Source organism: Phaethon lepturus, unplaced genomic scaffold, assembly GCF_000687285.1.
Source record: "Phaethon lepturus isolate BGI_N335 unplaced genomic scaffold, ASM68728v1 scaffold7097, whole genome shotgun sequence".
Lineage (NCBI taxonomy): Eukaryota > Metazoa > Chordata > Aves > Phaethontiformes > Phaethontidae > Phaethon > Phaethon lepturus.
Window position 1 is genome coordinate 46,492 of NW_010549715.1, and position 22,675 is coordinate 69,166.

At 42.2% G+C, this 22,675-nt stretch overlaps 1 protein-coding gene across 1 annotated transcript in view; it reads left to right on the forward strand.

The window, feature by feature from the left end:
- Window positions 1-22,675, forward strand: part of LOC104623293 (chromosome unknown open reading frame, human C10orf76) — a gene marked incomplete at its 3' end in the record, with an annotated part of 89,380 nt that overhangs the window by 39,938 nt on the left and 26,767 nt on the right. Inside the window, exons 20-22 of the mRNA XM_010290341.1 lie at window positions 10,045-10,127; window positions 10,646-10,772; window positions 13,445-13,520. Of these exons, the coding sequence (XP_010288643.1) occupies window positions 10,045-10,127; window positions 10,646-10,772; window positions 13,445-13,520 (286 nt within the window). The remainder of the gene's footprint in view (window positions 1-10,044; window positions 10,128-10,645; window positions 10,773-13,444; window positions 13,521-22,675) is intronic.

The window sequence follows — 22,675 nt, forward strand, 5'->3', positions numbered from 1 at the left end:
CATTCCTGGTTCTCCAACTGTTGATCAGGTCTGCTTCAGCCTGCTGATTTGTGTTGCTGAAGAGATTGGAAATCAGGGTGATGTTGTGTCTCCCCTTCATCTCTAATCCCGTTGTCACTGTCACATTCTGCAGCAGCTACGTGGCAAGGGAAGCTTGTCATCTTGCAGCTCTTGGGGAGGCAGGATTCATATACTGGTGTACCAGACAGTCTAGTTCACTGGTAAGATGCCTGATCACTAGGTGCCATGCGAGTTTGAAAGAATATAGAGCTTCTTGGCCAGTTAGAAAATGACTTAAAGATTTTAGGGAAAAGAATTAAAGACCTAAAATTTTACCTTCTTACTAACTCATAGAATGTCTTAGTTGTCTTTAAAAAATGCTACCAAGGTTCAAGATCCAATACCACAGTCTTCTGCATGCTTCTGAAGAGTTCAGAGGAAGCAGTCATGCTCCAGCTGACGGTATAGATAAGGCTGCAGTGGTAGTTTGTGTGCAGTGAAGAATTCCATAATACAGTAACAAAGAAAGAAATGTCTTTAAGCTGTGAAGGATGTTACAAGCATAAGAGAACAGTCTCTTCAGCACAGCATCTTCAAAGGTAACTAGTAAAGGTCATGTGTAGGGATAGGGTAGAAGGAACAGGAGCTCATGCATTAAGTGTAAAATGTTTTCTTAAAATGAAATCTAGGGTGAGTACAAAGAAGGTCTGTTTGTCTCTATTAAAGGGCTCTACTTGAACTTAACTGTTTTGGGAAGAAAAATAAGTCGTTATGTGACACTTGACCTTTCAAATACCTTCCAGCAGAAATGCTTTCTGACTTCCCTGTGCTGCTTGTAAACTGTAAAGAGAACAGTAGAACAAATGCTAGAGTTTCAACACCTTTGTAAGTCAACATACTCTACCTACTGCAGGTTTTACCTGGTGCGTACGCTCTCATTTCCCCATGCCTTTTCATAATGGAAGACTGGCCCAACTTTTCAAAGCTGCACATCAGAATCTCCACGTGACAGAGCTCCGAGCCATGTGCCATGCTGGAGATTTGTGATTTCATGAGTTGTTTGAGTACTGGGTGATGCTGGCTTTTTAAAGAGAGTGCCACCTCACTGAGGAATGAGTCTGGAAGTGGGAAGGATGGGCTCCCTTTGCAGTTCCCAGTAGTAGTTCAGTGGGAGCACCAGGAACTGAGGGAGGAAGAAGCAAGAACAGTGTACAGGCTGGTTAAAGGTCAGCTGCTGAGCAGCTGCAACAGGAATGGGAGTTCTGAGTTGATGGGGTGGGTAGGTCTTTGGAGCCAGAGGGGGTCTCGACCCGGGAGGAGGGAGAGCCGAAGATGAATTGGAGGTGATAGTGTGTTAGGAGGAATAGGAGGGACTAGGTGGGATGAGGCCTGGGATTAGAGGGTTAAGGAGGCTGGGAGGTGTTACTGGGTAGAAACTTCAGGTTAGAACTCATTGCATGATCTGGAAAGGGAGCTATCCAACATTTTTAACTCTCAGGTGTGGGACTAAATATGTTTTTACTATTCTCTTGTTTGAATGCCTTCCTGGGACCATTCTTCAGTGTGGGAAACTGAGGAATGAAAGCTAGTGTCTAGCTTAGGTGTGTGTATCCTGGGTATTTTTTTTCCCAGTGCTTCTTAATGCATTGTAAGCTTGAAAGAGGAAAGGATGTTTTCGTCTCAGAATGATGTTTTGACCATTTTAGCCGTGTTTATGACTTCTTTCTGTGCCACGAAGAGTATGGACAGGACTTCACAGGTCTCGTATTAGCACCCTGAAGGCAGAGATGCTTACCTCTAGGATTGTAAAAAACGGCAAGGTCCTTTAATATTCTGATGAACTGGGTCATTAAGTTGAAGTTTTGGAATTAGTGTTTATTTCTAAGTGGCTCAGTAAATCAGTATTAAAATTGTAATTAACTTGCATTTTATGCAATGTCCTTGTCTATGTCAACTCACCTCACCTTTAATTGTAGATAGGTGACCAGCAAGCTTTGTATCTGTTCCTTATCTTTGAAATTGAAAGAAAATAGATAATATTGGCCAGCTGTTCAGTAGGAAGCCCAACAGGTTCCCAAGCCCTTGTGCTTGTTGACTCTAGCAAAGTTTCTGAATAGGAAATGGGTCTGAAGACCTATTGGAAAAAAATACAGTTTCTAACATAAGCTAAAGTCTGTAACTGCTATGTGCCATGGAATAGGTAGTAGGAGTTGGCAGCCCTTAGAATTGCCTATTTTCTTTACTCATAGGAATGCTGGTGCTTGGCTGGACATGTGGTACTGTGTTGGCACAAGCTTGGTACAGGAGTGCAACCATTAGTCCTGTTAGCCATTTCAGTGAATTTAGGAAGGGATTGAAATTGAGAGATAGTTTTATAAAATAAGTTTTGTTTGTAGTTGTGATGTATGTTGTGGGCTGATACGCATGGATTTATTTAACTTGTACTTCTGGTAGCACTCCATGTTGCCCCAAAGAAAACCCCAGTCCTGTCTTGCAATGCTCACTTACAGGCAGAAGACTTGTGAAGGTCAGAAGGAAGACTGCAAACATCTGTTTGTAGTTTTCTGCTGCCATTCTCAACTGGTGGTCCAATTTCATGTTAACCTTTCCACATTACCTCCTTCAACCAAAGCTAAAACACTTTTGTGCTAAGAGCACACAGCTCTTTGGTGAACTGTAGTGGTATAAATCTCCTACAGAAGATAGTGTCAGAAATGCAAAAACTCAGTGGCTTTCTTGTAAAAGAAGATGTTCTAAATTCCCTGCATGGGGCATTTTTAGGAACCATCTGCTTTTGCTTAAATCCTCCTTAGTGTTCTATTACTTTAATTCTAGTTACTTTCACTTTATTTTAACGTACTTTAATACTGATGATAAAAAATTTAGCCCCAGTTGCTGATGGAGAGAAAGAATAATACAAAATTTGTGGCTGTTATTGATCACTTGGTAAGATCAGGATGGGAATTCTTCATCACTAAAGCCTTGCTCAGATGAGCACAAAGGGAATTTAGTCATTTAAGTGGACAAAAGTCTAGTAACCTTTTGGTCATTCTGTCTCAGCCTGGCAGGTCTCATCTAGATATGTTGCTCTGTACTCCAAATTACTTCTTAAATAAAGCTAGCTAACACTGGAGAATTTGTGGATCCCTAACAGTCTGCAGATCATGGTGACCTAGTGGAGATAGTGTGATAATTTCTCCTGGGAAACAGTCCTATTGATGACAGAAATGTTACAGCCAGAGCTGTTCACAACCATTACTTTCTCTGCATGGAGGGGTTGCAGCATTCAGAATGGAGTGATTTATCCCTGTCCCCTTTTTGTTTTCAAGAAGCAGCACTCCTGGGTCCCTTACTTTGCTGTCTTTCCGTGTTCTCACACAATATTTCTGCTCTTTCTCCAGATGCTGCTCCTCTGTTTTAAAACCCCATGCAAAAATGTGCAACCTTAACTCCCAAGACTACTGTTTAATTAACAGTGTGAACCTGCACTCTTAGGCAGAATAGAATTGAGCTCAATACTTCCTTTTCCTCTAAAAAGGAATGAAGCTTGTGGGTGTGCGCTTTTTATTTTTCATTTTCAAGAAAAAAGCATATTGTTCATCCGAGCTTTAGCTGAAGTTGGAAAATTTGGTTTCTTTCTTGCTGCTTGCTGGATTGCTATCAAGCAGCATTGCTCTGGCATAAGCAATCAGCATTTCCATTAAGCTTGCAATTTTCACACCGTTGGCTGCGGTTAGGTGGGAACAGTAAGTACAAGGGATGGGGACTATATAAAGAAAGTAAAGGATTGGAAGTGAAGTGGCCTACTCGACTAATCCTGGGAGCCACGGGTTATGCCAGCATGTGTGCCAGCCCTCTGGCAAGCTGTTGTTTCTCATTAAGAATACAGGCTGATTTCATGCTTATACCCTGAAAGTCACACGGAGAAGAGGGAACAGCCGTAGAGCACCGAGGTGCCGGTGGTGGAGAGCCTGCCAGGAGCCAGCTGCTGTCTGCCACAGAGCTTTGGAGGCCGGGAGCAGGAATTCGGCAGTGCCTGTGGCAGCAAGCTGGGAGGCAGTGGTGGCAGCGCTTAGAGAAGCCGTCCGGCCAGGTGAATTGTTACAGCCGTGAGCAGGCTGCTCCCTGCTTACCGGAGGAGAGGGAAGGAGCTGAAGCATGTTGAATAGTGGTGTTGACAGAGCTTTTATTGCTTCCCCTGCTCCCCTGAGAGGGCACTGCAGCAATGGTGCAACAGTCTTGTTTTCTAGTGCTTTGGCTGATTGACGGGAAGCTGCAAGTGCTATCCCTGAGTAATCGCTTCACTTGTCCAAGGATGCTGGGATAGTTTGTGCCTCGGGGGGGTTCTGCTGTATTAGTTTGTAATAGCAGTGTAGCTATTTCTCGGACATGCTTCCTATTCCTACTGCTCTATCTGGAAACTACCTCTGTTGGTTATTTTCTGTCAAACCCTATCTGTAGATATTCATCTCTTGCTGAGTTTGTTTTGATCACTGTTCTGCTGAGTGTCTGCCTGTGCTGAACGTGGCCAGATCTGCACCCTCTTAACACTCAGGTCATCTCAGTATATCTTACTTGAGCCTTTTGCTTCCCTACTTCTGAATTTCTCTTCAGGTATAGCATTTATTACAAGTGATTACTCTGTTCGGTGGTCTCTCCTCCTAACAGCACAGTGGGATATATGGTTATCCTAGCTTAGCCCTTGTGGCTTCCAGTCTGCAATAGGAGAGTGGACTGGTCCATGGTTATGGTATTGCCATGTTGTGAGAGTCAGTTATTTCCATACTCTGTGCTGTAGTTTCTCTCGTGTAAGGGGATCATGATGAATTTTGGAATCTGGAAGAGCACTGCGAGAAAGCATTGTCTGGCTTATTACTTTTCAACACGCATTTGATGTTGACCAGTTAGAGACAGAATACTGAGCGTAGGTGGGCCTTGGTCTGACTGGGTACAGCCAGGGCTGTTCTCATCGCTCTATTTATGCACCCAGTGCTGTTGCAGACAGAATGGTGCTGTTTTCTCTTTTATGTTGGAAGAATTGAAGCACAGAAAGACCAAAGTGCTGCTTCCTGAGGAATCAACACTTTCTTCTCAGTTCCAGTCTAGTGCACTAATCCTTACCAATCTGGCTTACCATGTGCTACAATGAGTGGTACGGACCTTGCCTTGAGGGTATGTATATGTGAACAGGCTGGCTACAAGAGGTCCAGGGTGCTTACTGTGCTGCTGAAGCACTCGTAGGCAGAGGATTGCTCTGCAGCAAGGAAGTGTTGCCCAGATGTCATTATCAGCTGCCCTGATGATGCGGGTGGGGATCCTCCTAAAGGGGTTGTGAGTTGAAACACTGAAAGGAGGACGCTGATTATACGGTTGGTACAATGGTAACTTCTAGAGGGAAAATCGCTGTTCTTCCCACTGTGCCCTGAGAGTTGGAGGGTAGAAAATTGGAGGATTTTAGTAGAGTACAGGATCCTGTTAATTGATGTTATACTGCAGCTGAGAAGCCCTCACATCTCTTTTTATCCCTTGCTCCTTTGTTGAGGGCCATTATATGCACCATTAGAAGATATTTGACCTGTAAGCACAGCAGATGTGGTGACAGAGGCTTCCATACTGTGCTCAACCCATCCAAGCTCTCATTGATGTATGTCTCAGGGCTGTTCTCTTCTGCTCTGTTGTGCAATAACACCTCAGCACCTTCTGATGCTCTTGGCAGAGTCTGTGCTACATTCTGACTTGCCCAAGAGACGATACTACTTCTCCCTTTTTTCCCCTTTTCTCTACTTAACCTACCTCCACACTCCTGTTGCATTACACGTGATCTGAACAGTGAACGCTAATACACTAAATAGAACAAAAACTTTGTGTGAATCCCAAATGTTCTGAGGCTGAATATACTTCAGTTTGAAACAAGGCTTACAGGGAGAGAAGGCAGGTCTGCTATGGGAGGAGGAAGTGAAGGGCATCTGTCTGTAACAGGAATTACCTCCTTCCTGGTAGAAGAGGTGTTGCTGATGGCCCACAGTGTTCTTACAGAGGACTGGCTTGAAGAAGGGCAGCAAATAACTGAACAGGAGTACTGTTGCTCCTCAGCAGACAAGCTGGCCACACGAGCTGATAAGGGAAAGTGTCTGTCCTCAAAAGCAGCTGTGCGGTAGAGAAGCTAAGAGCCTCTTTCACCACAGTCATTTCAGTTTAAAAAGTGGGGAGGGTATCTGTAAAAGCTGGTGATGTCACTTTTCATCCTTTGGCTATAATCCTCGGGAGAGAAAATTGCCTAAAACCCAACCTGTATGCTTTACACCACTTTCACATACAGCCAATCGTATGTCTTCCTGTCCCATTTAAGTGTCCACTCCACATGCTTTTCTACTTGGTTTTGAGGCTGTAAACGTAGGTGTTCAAGGCCACGTTCTCGTTGATTTAAGCAGCATAGCCAGGGCGCTCAGCTCAGGTCACAAAAAGAGGAGCATGCATGCAAATACTGATGGCTGCTAGTTTAATTCAGTTACAGCCTTCTGCTTTTCTGGCTAAAGAAATTCTAGTGACACTACTATATTGTGGAACTATGGATGTTTCAAGAGGCATTGTAGTGGGTGTATTGTGTCCTGGTAAAGAATGCCAAAGACAAGAAAAAAAACTGTAGAGGCTGTTGCAAAAATGGTGCTGTTCTCCAGTTAATGTTGAAATAGATCTCATCCCCAAACCATCCACCGCCGTTAAATCCTGGAGCACAGATTGGGATAATGTGGCCGAGCAAGGGCCACAGTCCGTCTGCCTGCACAGCTGAGAGGTTGAACTGCTCCTCCGCTGGAAAAAAACCACGGATAATTTCCTGGCTAGTGTGAGAGGGCAGCCTGCAGCTGGGATATGAGAGGCGAACAGTTGATTGCAGCAGGGAAAAAAATGACACATCTAGTTTGGCTTCAGGTTGCTCAGGAGTAGTGGCAGCAGTGCCTGTTGGAGCTCAGGAGCAGAGGGGCGTTCAGCCAGCTGGACCTTTGCTCTAAAGGTTTATTTTGTGTAATTGTCACTGAAGGGCACTGGGCATATGGAGCTGGATCTAAAAGTTAGTAATCCTGAAAACTCCAGGGCATAGGCGTCCTCATTTTCAGTATGGGGTCTGCCTTACAAGCAAACTATGGAGACACAGATAGCCATAGAATTAAGGGTTCATTTTCCATAGTGTTCCTGTTCCTTAGAGCCACTTGAGCAGAGACTGATACAGAATGTGCTGATATGGATAAAGAAAAAGACCGGTTGCTCTTTGAGCATTGATTTAGTGTATATCCTAATTAGCAGCACTACAACATTTTAGGAATGTGTGGTTTTCAAACAGTTGGATAAATTTGTCTGTGCAGTGTACACAGTGACTGCAAACCTGGTGGATTAGCTCTTCTGACCAGATCTGAGCCCAGCACTGTGTTTCTTCATGTGAAGCACATCCCTCTCCTTCCTAGTTCTTAGGGGAGAAACAGCATGGATCGGCTGTGGGTGGGCTATGATGCAGTGCAATTCCGTTATAAAGATTGATTTCAAGCAGTGGTAATCTCTTGTCTTCTTTCGAACTGGAACAGGAAAATTAAACATGAGCAAATTCATCACAGTGGCTGGAACAAACATAGGAGCTGTTGCTGGGGTAGAACAGAGCAACAGTTCTCCTTCAAGTGTTGTCACCAATATAGAGCAGTGCCAAGTGCTTCAGGGTGGTGTCTGAGAAATAACTGCAGTGGGCAGCTGTAGGGTAGTTGTCCCTGTCAGTCGGTGAGTGCTCATGCTCTCGACACACGATGGTTATGCTCGTTCCTTTTAAAAATAGTGTCTCCCTACCATGAGCAGCTTTCACGTTCACTGTGTTTGGATGTTCAGTGGCTTCTCATCATGCTGTGTGATCGCCATTGGCAAAGGCCTTTCAGCAGGGTTCTGGTGGGAGAGTGAGAGGCGACAGGACGAAGAAGAGGCTTCGCACCACTTGTTATAGGAAATCCAGAGCTCTGCTACTCTGCCCCAACTGCTGGTAGTTGAACAGCAGCATCTGGTCACGAGATGTGGCTATGTGGTCTTGTGTGGCTGGGAAAGAGGTAAAACCATGCTTATAACTATTAAATAGAGAGGTGGCCATGGCAGCTGCCTTCAGTCCAAGGCACTGACTATGGGAGACTCTACTTGTTTTTGCTGTGGAGGCTTGGTTACCTTGGAAACCTGTTTTTAGCTGGATCTCTGCTCTGGTGGAGAGCCCATCTGTACCTGCTACTTCTTTGTTTTTAAACAGCTGTTTTACAGAAAAATATCTGACAGGAGCATTTCCAGAGCTGGATTACTGTGGAATCCAGGCTCTGCTTTTGGTCCCAGGAGTTTCAATCTGATGATGAGATGATGATGGTATGGGGAGTTCTGTGGCTGGATTGAAAAGGTATTAATGTATCTGCTTCATGAGGTGGGCTGCTCTCATAGAAGAGAGAGATGCTACTGCTGATTGTTAAATCCTGGAATAGGTCTGGAAGATAAAACACTTGCATGTCTGCAGTTTGCAGAGAACTTTGTTCAGGTTTACAGTTCAGCATCAAGCCACCAGCTGGTAGATTAAACTGAAGTCGCTTCTGTCTCTGATGAGTAAATACCCACGCTAGGGATGTAGGTTTCCCTTCTGGGGGTCATATATAAACTTTTGATAGTTCTGGTGAACTAGTATTGGAAGGTAGTAGTTGCAGGACTGTACTCAGAATCTGACAATTTTGTTTAATTCCAGGTATTACCAGCCTCTTCACCTCTGTCTTTATACTCTAGTGTTTTTTGTTTTACCTCCTGTAAATCCTTTGTAATCGTGAAGGGGGGAAGAGGTATCTAAATTTTGCCCTTACCTCTTTCCTGCTCCCTGTGCTTTATCTCCTGTTTCATAGGCTGTACCTTGGTCTGAGATGAATAGTCTGTGTTTGCGATGCTGTACTCCCAAACTGGCGTTGGTTTTCTCACCAGTTACTGGGTGGTACGTAACACCTGTGTAACGATGGGGAGAAGAACAGATTAACAAATTCTAGTTATAAGAAATGGGAGTAATGCCTGGCATTACTCTGTTAGATGCAGTTACTAATTAGTAGGTAACTAAGAACCAGCATAGTGTTCTGGCTTGACTTTTCAGGCTATTGTAATTCAGTTGTTTTAAGTCTTGAAATATGTTGATTTCAGAGAGAGAGTACATTAAGAATCTGTTCTAGGCATGCATCAGCTTTCAGTTCTGAGCGGCTATAATGCAGAAGAAAATAGCTTTCCTTTTTTGAATTTTCAAGAACTAGTAAAAACAAGATAACAAACTTCAATTTTTATTCAAATGTATGAAATACAATTGTTTATTGTAAAGTCTGTTTGATGAAAGCTTTTAGCCAACCTTTTGGTTAATTCCCACTATCACTAACTGGTTTTGGGTTGTTACAGCAGGAGCTTTTGTTGTGGCTTTTTTTAAGGGAAGTGTGAACCAGATCTGTAGTCTTTACTGCACAGCCCTAGATAACTGACACAATAAAGTACTATATCCTTCATCGTACCATTGCAGCAGCATTGACATAGAGCTACAGAAAAGCTGTGCAGTGTTTTTTTGTTACTTTTGGTTTTTAACTGCATGTATCAACAAGAGTGACAGTTTGGGGCTGACTATGCATATATAATGTTGGTGATGTATGAAGCAGAAATGAGAGATTCTCTGACCCCAAAGCTCACTTCAGGATCTGGCAAGTAGAAAAATCTCCCATGAACTGACTAAGCTAACAAGAGATTTACCTTGAGCCTGAGCAGATTTAGTTGGGAAGTCAGTGAAGGAGAATAAATGTGGGACAGTAAAATAGCTGTCACTTACCTGTCCAGTACAGTATTTTAGCCACAAAAAACCCCAGCAAACCCCACATGTAAATTGATATATTTCTGAGAGTTGAGCAGCTGGCATTTAGGTTAGTTTATACTAGATAATGAAATGCCTTTGTATTTAAGTGACTTGTTGAGAATAGCTTTGCATTTAATTTTGTTTAAAAAATACATACTATTTTCTCCTAGCTTTGATCAACTTGTTGAAGTTCCTCATGTCTAACGAGACTGTGTTGCTGGCCAAACACAACATTTTCACCCTTGCTCTTATGGTGAGTATAGACAAAGCAAATCCTCCTATTTTAAACAACTTAATCTTGAGTGAATCTTAGGAAAGAATCCAGGCTTTCTGGCCTGGTAAGGAGATAGCAGAACAAGGCCACAAAGCAGAAGAATATCACTGTGGTTGGTTTCGCTAGGTGTTTGGAAAGGGCAGTGCTTGGACTCTTTGTAGGGTCTGCTCATTGAAATAGAGAAGTCTATGTCAGGAAAGGCTTAGTTTAATTTTCCAGATTTGGTAATATTTTTTTTCTCCTTCTGTGGCCCTTTGTATACAAAATAATAGAAACCTGTTTTCCTGGCCCCAGGTAGGATAGTATTTGAGCTTCTTGACTGTCTCTTCTATATTATAGGGAAAATAATAGATAAAGCAATGAAGTAATGTAATATTGTGTGATGCAACTGAGAGCTCTTTCTTTGAAGGTTTTGGACATAGTTTGTATTGTTTCTGTTGCAGAACAGATTTTGTGTAAATATTCCTGTTATAACTTCTTTTCACTTCCTTGTGTAGGTTGTGAATCTGTTCAACATGTTCATCACTTATGGAGACACCTTTCTCCCCACTCCCAGCAGCTATGATGAGCTGTATTATGAAATCATTCGGATGCATCAGAATTTTGACAACCTTTATTCTATGGGTGAGTACCTCCTGACTGGTCAGGACTACTGTTGACTGGAAGTGTGGGTGATGGCGGAGTGATGTTTGTCAGGTGTTTTCTGTCCACCTACTACCAATGTGTGTCATGGTGAGTGGACATGTTTTGTGTACTAGGACGTGTTTGGTAAATTAAGAATTGAGAGAGGAATAAACTTGCTAAAGGGATCATTGGTGGTTCTAGACAGAAAAAAAACCCCCAAGAACAGACCCATTGCTGCTCTAGCATTCACTTACTGTGGCTGGAAATACAAACTTGTCGCAACTGAGTATGTGGTGTTTCATATATCTTTCTGTAGCTTGCATCTATTACATTTCACAGTTTCAAATCAGAAGGCAGGTACATGCTGCAGAACCAGCCAGCACAGAGAAACTCCGTGCAAACAAGAATTTGGAAAAGAATTTGAGGAACTTGTAACAAGAAGCTGGCTGTGCTAGACAAATCACATCTACTACACTCATTGCCAAAACAAACCAAGAAAACAGCCCTCGAAACCTGCTTGCAATGACAAGCGAATTACTGGACTGAAGAATGTGCCTACTGGCAAAACAGGGAGAAGCTGCCATCCTTCAGAGAGAGAGGCATGCTGGCATGCCACCAAGTGACACCCAGGAGGGAAAACAGGAATAAAGGAGAGCAAGGAATGCATGGAGGCATAATCAGGCAGTGTATACACAGGAGCCTGCAGCCAAGGGTAGCTGCAGCAGCACTGGTGTAGTGCCTGCAAGCTGTGAAGTAAATACAGCTGTGTTCTTTGTTTGCTTTGTTGTAGAAGGACCTTTCTTCCCTTCACTCCCTGCTGCCTTCTCAGTGTGATCACCCAATGAACAACAGGAGTTACTATAAGCATATAAGGGTAATTAAAGAGCAGTGGGAGATAGCTGGCCGTAGCACTCTTCTGACATGGGAGAACCATCCTCACCTAAATAAAAGTAGCCGAATACTCCCTGCAACTCAAGCGAAAATTAACTGCCCTTTTGTGCGATCTTCCTACAGTTTTCATCCATTATATAAGGGATCACTTGGCCGTTTTTGTGCCCTCTGCACATAAGATTTTTTGCTAACCCATTACCTACTCCCAAGAATTGCAGCTAATAAGATGAGGTGCTTATACGTGACAGTAATTTTTCAAACCCTGTGGATGCTGAAGGAAAGTGGAATGGAAGAATACTTGCTCACTTGGACTGCAACAGGCACATCTGACCTGTTGAAACAGTTCATTTCTCTCATGAATGTTTTCCATCCTGCTACACAGAGCAAACCCCTTTGAATCAATGTTGTAGATGCCTGAATGGAAACCCTCTCTGAATACATTACTTCAGATATTCAAGTACAGTACCTACTGTTTGACAAAATAACGTTACTCAGAGCTGACATCTTTTCTGCAGATGACATGTAGTGGTAGCACTAGGAAGTGAGAAGGTAGCACTGTCTCAAGTTGATGAAAGCCACAGTTTAAGCAGGTGTTCTGACAGCTTCCCTTGGCTTGTCAGTCCATCTCACTGGGACTACAGTCACCCTTCTGTCCCCTAGCCGTGGGACATTTGTTAGCACAGATGAGAAACCTACTGTATCCTTTAATTGTCCTGTTAATGTGGTTGAAACTTCGTATGTTGGGAGTGGAGGTGGAATCAAATTACCTTGGGTTTTATTTATTTATTTTTCATGTCCTGAATCTGAACTTTATCCAGATCTGCAGGACTGAAAGCTGCTGTCATGCAATAGTAGGCATGAGTATGCAGCCACTATGCTTATGGATTCACTTGTAGCATCCGTGTTTCTAGATGATCCTAAATTCAGGTGACGTGCTGTTCCTTCACTTCTAAGTCGAGGGTGAACCTTTCTTGTGGAATGTAACTTCCAGAAAACCTTGTATATACAAATTCATATAAAATTCCCTTCTATTCAGTCAATATGGAAATTAATAAAAACATTTTCTACAGGGTCTGTTACTGTTTTGGTACTTACCAAGAGATGTGCAGGTAACTGCCACCATAGAAACACTACAGATTCTGACCTAAATAAATATTTTTGGTACTCTGGCAGAAAAGAATTGGATTCCCTAGAAGCTGTTCTTCTTGTTGAATGTTTTCAGATCTGCTCCCAAGTCTGTCAGAGACCATCTGTGCAACTGAACAACACCCTCATTCCTACAGGGAGCATTTTTCTCTAGGCTGGTGTGTAATTCCTCTCTGCAATTCCAGATAAATGGGGAGATGAAGAATCCATCACTGCTGGGGTGGGTTTAAATTGCAGGATGTAGTCCAGCTCAGGTGGAACCTTACATAAATAGGAGCTGGAGGAGAACAGTGGTGTGTGGAATAAAAGGTATCATAGAGCTGGGATGCTGCCCTGTTTCTGGGGGAAATGAACTTTAATATGTGGTGATGAAAGTAGTTAGGAGGACATAGGCTCTTATCTCCTCTGCTTCCTGTCTCCCAGCCATTGTTCTGCTCGCCTCTTCTGTGTTCCTTACGTTTCTTAGATGGGCTTTGAAGGGAACTTCTGCCTTGGATCACAGATTGTCTCAAAGATGACCTTTGTTTTGATGTGGTTCCCTCACCACCATCTCCCCAAAGCAGATTTTTTTGATGTTTTGGACTAGAAAATTGCCAGTTCTGTGCCAGCACTGTTAACTGTCTTTTTCCTTTCAGTTCTAAGGCTGTCTACCAATGCTGGTCAATGGAAAGAGCCTGCAAGCAAGGTGACCCATGCATTAGTCAATATTAGGTAAGGAGTAGAAGTTAATAACCATTTTAAAGATTCTCGTATCCTGTGTGATTGCGTTCTTATCACGACATTTTCACATTTGCTGTATTGAATTTGGTTTTGAATTTGTTCTTTGTTGGGCTAAATTGCTGCTCTAAACAGGGCCCACTGGGATAAAGAGAGGATCACCAAGGTTTGATTGTCCTCTCTCTAATAATTCTCTCGGCTCTTATGTAGACTGAGTGCTTTCAAAGCATGGCACAAGCTGTAATGAATTAATCCTCACAGCATTCTTGGGAGAAGTTATACTGTAGGGAACAATACTGTGCCGGCAGAGCAATTGTAGCCCTAATGGATTTCTGTTGCGTGATTCTATTGCAGTGCTATGAAGGGGACTGTAAGACAGCTGTAATAAGCAGATTCGAGGCCTCTTTTAAACATTGCAAGATTTTTGTATGTGTGTGTTAACTGATTATTTAAGGACATTTCAGTATTCTCTTAAACGTCTTCCTCCTGTTCAAGGGCAGAAGTTATGTTCTCCTTGTAAGGATAAGGAATATCTAGGGGTGCTTTTGTGCTGTATACCTTCACAACAGCAATAATTTCTTTTCCTCTCTTCTGAAGCAGGTAGTACTCTCTAAGCTGGGTACTGGGGAAGAGACTCATGGATCTGATTGGAAAATGGAATAATGTTGAGAGAGAAAATTTACTGTTTATCTCTGGCTTGTAAACAAACCGTAAGAGATAGAAGTATTTATACTGAAAAAATATCTGTCCATTACTTCCCTGGTCACCCCAGACACTTGATGTCTGTGCAACACCAAGTAGCTCATTACTGCTACACTACTAGTACTTGCCCTTTTCCTCACTACAAAAGAGATTGTGTAGGACAAACTCTCTGAGGGCATCTTTCAAGTCAATATACATCTTAAGTGTCTATAAACCACCTTAAAGGTTCCCTTAGCAAGTCTGTAAGCTTAATAACATCACGTATGGTTCCAGAAGATTTATTTTGCGACTATCCTTTTTTTTTTTTTGTAAACAGACATAAATGAATGCTTGTGGGCAGATAGTGCACTTGGAGTGAAGCAGCAGAACAGATAGCTGTTGGCAAATTAATGTCATTTCATGTGACACAAAGTGTCTGCCCTGGGAATTCCCTGTATACTCAGAGTGAGAAGTCTGAATTGGGAAGAGATGAAAAAAAGCAAGTGGTCACAGGGGGGTTGTGCTCACCTCTGGTTTGTGCAACCAAGATTTTGCATTGGCTCATTTCCTGTTGGCTGAACAGCTGCTTTTGTAAAGACCAGCATGCAATTGAGACAAGGTACAACCAAGAAACTGGCACTGTGATACCCCTCTCTGGACAGCCTGTATCAGGTATGTTCAGTGCACCGTGCTTTCTGGAACCAGTGAAGCCTCTTGACATGTTTCTATTCTAGGCTTTTGGCAGCTTTCCCCTGCCCCACCCAGCTGCTCATGTATGTTGAAATTTCATGTGGCCTTTCACTTGCCTTAGAAGTGTTCATGAATGAGTGCTTTTCATCAGTGAAATTAGGAGAGGTCTAAATCAGAGATCATTCAAGGCCGGAGAGGGATTAGAATTCAGAGAAGTTAGTCTGTTGGATTTATCCCATTCCCCCTCCTCCCCCCTGCTCACTCGCTCTCTCAGGAAAAAAAAAAAGGGCGGGTAGGTATGTTGTCTACTGGTTTGTTTTCTTATCGTGGTAAAAATACTGCATTTGAAGGGTTCTTTAACTGAATAGATTTCAGAGCAGACAGTTGTTGGAAGCTGGAGAAATCTGAAGTTACTGTGCTTTTGTGAAGGCGTGTGATGTTTCAAAGTGGTGACTAGGACTAGATGCTTTTTTTTATGCGAGAACGGCTCGGATCCGTACAGGGAAAATGGGTGAAGTGAAGGGCCTGTGGTAATGTAATACTCCATTTTGGCCTAAAGACTGAATTTAGGTGTTTGAAAGTTGCAGATCATGCAGCAGAAGGACAAGAGGGTTTCTTACTGTTTCTTTTTTGCATGCCTTTGCCACAAAGGGAATGAGTTTAAAGAAATCCACCTCACATGGGATTTTTTTCCCTCAGCTTGTTCCATCATTGGGAAGGTTTTTATGAGCAATGATTACCTGCTTTTTGCTGTAACAGCACAGTGCAAAGTCACGCTTTAGTTTATATTTTTATCTCATTACAACAGCTATTTAAAAATAAGGAAATGACAGGTTTGGTTTTTTTTTAATTTATCCTAAGGCTTTTGGTAGGAAAGATTACAAATGTAAAAACATCTGTATGTGCATGCGTGTGGTGGGCTTTAACAAGTGTCTTAAATCCTAGTGTACAATCTTACATGCATTTCTGCTGGGAGAGGAGTAGTGAATTGTAAAGAACTTTTCAAGGCTGCAATACATTTGTGTTACAGGAGTTGGAGAGACATGTAACAGTCCTGCTTGTACCCTACAGCACTGGGCTGGCGAGGTCATCTGTTCAGTTGCTTCAATACAGAGTCAGGATGAGTAATACCTAGAGAATCTTTGACACGTTCTTGATAAAACTCGGCCACAGTGAGAGATCCCACTTTGTGTAACGTGTTACAGTATTAACTGTGCTTTTTAGTTGGACCCTGTTGTCCACTAGGCAGTCTGATTGAGTTTTGCTGTTGCCGACTATCTGATTTTTCTAGTCCTTACTCCAGTGAAAAAAGCAGTTGTGAATGTTTTTTTTGTGTACTGAGAGATGGGAAGGCTTTTCCTACCTTCTCTCCATACCTCTCGTTTTTACAGACTAGTCATAATTTTTGTCCAACCTAAACCAAGTGAAAATTTGAAGAAATTGGAATAATGATAGCCTTATCTGGCTGAAATCTTACATACCGTACTGGAGTGAGTGACCCGTGTTGCTGTCCTATCCCGTAATAGCGATTATAACTCCTAACTGTGGATTTGCCTCTGTGGTTTACATAAATAATTGAGACATGATGGACTGCAAGATATAGCTGCAGTGCTGATGGGGTTGAAATAAGAAGCTGTAGCCATTAGTGGCTTGAAAACTCACCTTCTCACCTATGAGGAAATAAGCACATTTTGAGACAAGTAATTTTTTTTTAAGCTAATGAGCCTCTTAAGATAACGTTGTGCAGGTTTGCATCTAATGAGAATTTTATTAACTCGGGGTTCAAAGGGGCATCTTCAGATTGCTTACGCAGTGAGGAAGGTGGCAGCTGAATCGCTGTATTCTTTTAATAGAGTTTCTTCTGATCAGGAGTTTTTTTTCAAGGTGAATAAATAGATTAACTCAAAGATTAATAAACTGAATTTTCCCATTGTCTGAAAGGCAGTCCCATCAGAATTTTTTAAAGTAATTTTATTTTTCTCACTGAAACACACTTAACAAGCAGAGAGTAAGTTTGTAGTATGGGACTAGGGGATAGGATTTTTTCTTTTTTTAAAAGGTGTTTTATGTGCTGTTGTAGCATACGCTGCAGTCCTCGCTTGGGTGCTTTTGTTGACTCTTCCATCTTGCAGCTACTTTTGTTTCACATGAGCCACCCTGCGTGATACTTTTTCTTTGTGCAGGAGGAGCTGCTTCTCCCAAGGCTGCTTTTGGGGTTGTAAAGGAGAGATTGGGGATTTGGGAGGAGCACTTAAAGCATCACATGGATGTGTATAAAATGGTTATGCTTGCCGCCAGTCCGGGCAGGAGCACTCTGAAGGAACATTGACAATTTTACCTAAGTGAAAGAAGGCCAAATTGAGCTGTGCTTGTCCGTGTAGGATACCTGGCATCCCTGCTTTGAAGCTATAGCTCATGTTAAATTACCAGCACTCCATAGAACTGCACTTACTGAAAACCTTGACAGAGGAGGAGGCTCCATTCAGATATTTGTTAGAAAGTGAGCAGCTGTAAGCAGTCCACACAGTACCTTCAGCATTGTTCCGCTTTAGTGCAAGGGATTTAGCATCTATTCATGGGGAGAGGAGCTATATGCTGCTGACCTAGTCATGTTGTAATGGATGGCTGTAGCATTTATGCAGGATACATGAAAGGGGACCTGCTGATAGATAAATGCTTTTGTATGGAGTGGAGGCCTATGGATTACAGTCAGATGAGACTGTAAAAAAAAAAAGTATATACACACATACTTTTCTCCTTCCCTCTACCTCTCTGTAGAGACATAATGGACACACACACATTTCTTGCCAATATGTGTATGAGAACGAAAAAGGGAGGACAAGCTTAAAGCCTGTTTATGAAAATAATTGGTCAAGAAAATCTATGTGCCTATGTATAAAATATGGATATCTATGTCTATATTATATGTATATGCACATATATGAATGTCTGTATCCATAGATGTATATATGGGTATAAATACATATACATACATATTCACACACGTGTATATTTAGAAATATATATATATTTATATATAGAACACAGACACAAACATTTTGCCTTTGGCAATAGGCTAATCTAAAGCCATCATTTTCAGTCTGAAAAAATGGAGGACACTTGCTCGTTTCCAACTTCTCCGAGATGAACCACGACTGTTGGCTAAGGTGTTCAGCGGTAGCCGCTGGCAGCAGCGTTGCGCTGGACGTGTACGGACCGCGGGACTGACGGACCGTGCAGAACTTCTCAGCTCGGGCCGGGCAGCGCTGAGCAGCAGAGGGTGCTCGGGCATGCAGGTTAGCCCAGAGTGATCTGGAGTTCCTTCCCTGTGATTCTTAAACCCACTTGTGAGGGCTATACGTGGTATAACAACTCCATTGAATTGTTCACTGAGGTGTGTTTAATGGTAATGACCTCTGACGTGCTGTCACTGCTAATCTGTCTGACTGAGCTCAGATCACAGGCTAGTACAAGACAATCAACAATTTATTTTTTTAAATAAAGCAGCAAAACCCAAAGAGAAACTCATAGATGTATTTTACTGGTACTTTAAAATCCTAACATAATTTTGCCAAGGTGAAGGATCAAGTTGTTAATAAAACACTGTAAGAAAACTTCTAAACTTTATGCATGTAAGCTATTTGAAGAATTAGTTCATCGCAGTTTTCAGGTGGTAGCCTGAAGAAATTATGATGCTGAAAAACTGAAAGTGGATTCTAGATGAGGATTCTGGCTTGGTTCTAGAGGATTCTGGCGAGGTTCTAGATCTTTTCTAGTGACCTGTAATCGCTTCACTCCTCGTTGAAGGAGCAAAGTTAGTAGGCCCTTCTTGTCATTTCATGTGTTTCTTTTTGCACGCTTTTCTTGTTACACAGGGACTCTGGCACAGCAGGGCAGTTCCTGAAATACCGCAGTGGTTCTAGTGGCGCTTGGTTACTCAGAGTTCATCTGCTACCGCTGCTTGTTTTTCACTTGACCTTGCAGTATTCTTGTAACAACTGATTTTGATGTGAACAGATTCTGGCATTAGCTGGCACCTGAACACAGGAAGCAAGTGGAATGAAATGGAAAGACCTCACTTCCAGGCTGTTGTCACCAGCAACATCTTAACAGAAGAATAAGAAAGAAAGAAAGAAGCACTCTTATTTCGGGGTGCATTGTTTCATCTTTTCATGCCACTCTACCCATTCTTCCAGTATTTTTATTAACATTTAGGGGTTTTCTCTAGTCGTGTAACTTTAGCATTTAATTTGTTTTACATTATCTGATTTCTTGTGACAGCGGTGTTAGTTTTCAGTTATTGTTCTTTATTTACTAGCTGATTCATCTCGGTGTGCTTCTCTTACAGAGCTGTAGCCAATTTCATTCTGCTATAATTTTCGTTCATTCTTTCTCATTCATGCAGCAGCTTAATTAAATGTTGTCTCTGCCACTGGACCAAATCCAGAGAGCAAATCTGTTAGTTGAGTGGTGTCGTATGGACCAATTCCACTAATACAGCAGCGTGGTTCAGCAAGTCAGGTGCATCCCAGGTCACCTTCCTTCTTTCTGCCAGTAGCTTCCCTTCCCAGGCAGCAATGACTGAAGTGGACTCTGACAATGTCAAGCCTGTTTTCTCTTTAACGAACGTTTGCTGGTTTGTTTTTTTTTGCAGTGGGTTTTTGGGAGGATTAACTTTGGATTTTTTTTTTTTTTTTTTAGAGCTGATGGTGACTTTAAGCAAAGCTGTTTGTATGGCAAAGAAATGCCTCTATCTGAGATGCCATACCACATCTTGCTTTCTTCAGTGCACTTGAGAGCCATGCTGCAGGGATCACTTTCTCTCTAAAATTTCTACAAGATACTAGTAGTTTTCTCTCTTAAAATTTCTACAAGTTACTAGTAACTACAAGTTACTAGTTCTACAAGTTTCCTTGTAGTAACCAATGCTTTTTGGATTGGGGTGGGGGTGAACTTGAAGTGATTTATTCCCAGGATGGCAGCCTCGCTTAGCTGGCTTACAATTGCAGACGTTGGAAAGAAGCTAAGTATCGGCCACTTTCATCTCCTTTCCTCATGTCATGAAGTCAACAGGATGCCGGTTTAAGAGGGAACCTGCGAGAGGATTCACTTCTGTATATCAGCTGCTCTGTAAGGATTGCCGTAGAGGTGAGGTTCAAGGGAGGATTGTTTGCTGGGCGGAAAGGAAACTTCTGCAGCACAGCCGCTGTTTGGCAATCTCTTCCCAAGTTCAGCAAATATCTTAGTTCATGTGATTCTCATAAGGTGATCATCTCACTGCAGAGTTTACCCCCTTGTGAAACTTTGTCTTTCTGGCCATTTTGTTGGAAACTTTTTTTTTTTTTCCTTGAGATCTGAACGTTTTGGAAGGTTAGCCAGGATCTGTAGGCTACTTGGCAAAGTTTGCTGAGAAATGTTACATCCCTTACTGAAGTACTGCAACCTGGATTTCATCTACTCTATATCAAATGCAACTGCTCTGTGAATAGGGGAATTCGTGTCTGCGGATCTCATTTACTGGATTCATGGATGTAGACTGGGGGATTATAAAATGGAGTTAAGCTGCTAGCAAGTTTTTCTTGAAAGCTGCATATTCAGCTTTGGAAATCTAATGTTTGGCACATAGTTTCTGCTTTTGTGCTAGTGAATTCAGGGTCTGGAGCTTTGGTAGAACAGTCAGTAGAGGAGAAATATGAAAGAGACTTCTCAGTGTGATTGTGGCCTCCTGTTCATGGTGAGTGAGTTTTGTACTGCTTGGTCTGAAGAAGTGTGGCACCAGGCAAGAAATTCTTTCTTGTTTTGCTTGCCAAATATCTTGCTCTGTAGAAACATAAAAATAGTGGAGAATATATGTTAACGTTGGGAGTGGTTTTGGTGTATTTCAGAGGCGAACCGAGCATTTATTGGTCAGAAGTTACTGTTCTGACTTGTTTGCGGATATTTTGGTCTTTAATCCCCTTGCTGGGCACAGGCAAGTTATGTTTGAGCTCAGTAATGCATTAAAGCATGTGCTGCAAAACTAGGATGAAGTCTTATAAACACCTTGGGGGTTTCGTTGCAGCACAAAATCCCAAAAGGTCTGGTTTCTCACTTTGAATGGTTGTATTGTTTCATCCTGTTTACGAGAACAATCTTAATTGTTTCTCTGGTGCTGTGGCTGGCCTGAGTTCAATTCCTAATTGATAGATTTCAACCTTACAGTTGGACATCTTTGGTAGGTCTAATGCAGCCAAGAAGCAAGACATGGATAGCCTCTGCAACCAGATTCTCTTGGCCCCAGGAACTGGCCCTACTGGAACATGATTGAAGCATAGTTTGAACCAGCTGTTTATAGCTTGTCGAAACTTTGCCCGTGCTGTTCTTATTCTTTGGTAAATACAAGGGACTCTGATCTCCACTGGTCTCAAATCTAGCTTTCAAGATTTGCTTTAATGAAGAAAGAACATTAAGTGGCTTTTTGCATAACCCAAACAATGTAAAAATCATTGTGAGCTTAAATAACACCTTCATCCCTTGAAAAATGCTGTAGTAGAATGCTGTTTTGCTCTTTCTGTTTAAAAGAAATCTGTTGCTCACAGCAGCAGCCAGAATTATTATTCCCTCTGAAAGTCTGGGCTGTGGGATATGTACTTACAAAAAAAAGTGCTTTTCAAAATCCAGTAACATGTATTTCTTATTATCTTATATTAGTGGGGGGCCTAAAATTTGATTTTGCTCTAGAAATGTAAATGCATTTTTCTCCTAATTCTTCCTTTAGGACTAAATTGACAAAGTACCTGCTCATTAAGTACATCTGCTCATTAAGGTAATGAAGTACCTACCTTATCTTGAACTGGAAGCAAGGATAATACATTGTTAGCGTGACTGCAGAACTGCAGTCTGTTTGAAGATTGCACCAGAATCTGGAGCTCAGTTCCCAGGGAGCTGTGAGAGGAGGGTATCTTGCTTTTAACGCTTTGGTCATTAAAAGAAACACGCATCATAGCTTTCAAAGTTAAAATGCTTGGTCTTTTAGGAGCTCTTCCCACTGAAGGCAGAGAAGGTTGTCTCACCCTACCAGCACAGGACCCAGCTTCACAACCATCAGTAAATACTGGCTGGTATAGCCAAGACTAGCCAAGGTAAAAGAAAAAATGCTGCCTGGATTGGAAAAAAGGGAGCTCAAGTGAGCTGTGATTTTTTTTTTTCTTTTTTTTAATTTTTTTTTTTCCTTCCAACATGGGAAAATATTTTGGACTCTGATTTAGAGACCATAAGAGACATCACAGGTTCAGGTGGTCTGAATTAAATTGGCTGAAGTGCCAGGATATTTGGGAGAAAGCCCCTGTTTGGGAATCCCAGAATGCAACCTTTTGTTATTGCCTTTTTTAGTCTCTCAAATCTTTTTCTAACTTAAAGCTAGAAGAATAATTCAGAAAATGATGGCGTAATGCTTCAGAGGTATCAATTTCTCCTTTAGCTTTGGGGCCAGATTTCTGTTGCCTGTCTCAAGGGATGCTAACTGTAAAGGTTCAAAATTCAGCAGTCAGAAATGCCCATGTGCTTGGCTGTTTCTCAGCTATCAAAGCCAACCAGATTAGGGTGACAGTGATCTCACGAAGAATTCATCTGTGGTGGGTATCAGATTCTGATATCTCATGCTGATAAGGGTTTAGCTGAAGGATGCTACTCTGGCAAAAACTGCCCCAGGGTGCTTCCTCAGCTGTGCTTCTGCAATCACTTGGAGCAGGTATAAACTGGCAGTGTGGCTGAGCAGGAGGATTCCCCTGCCATTCATT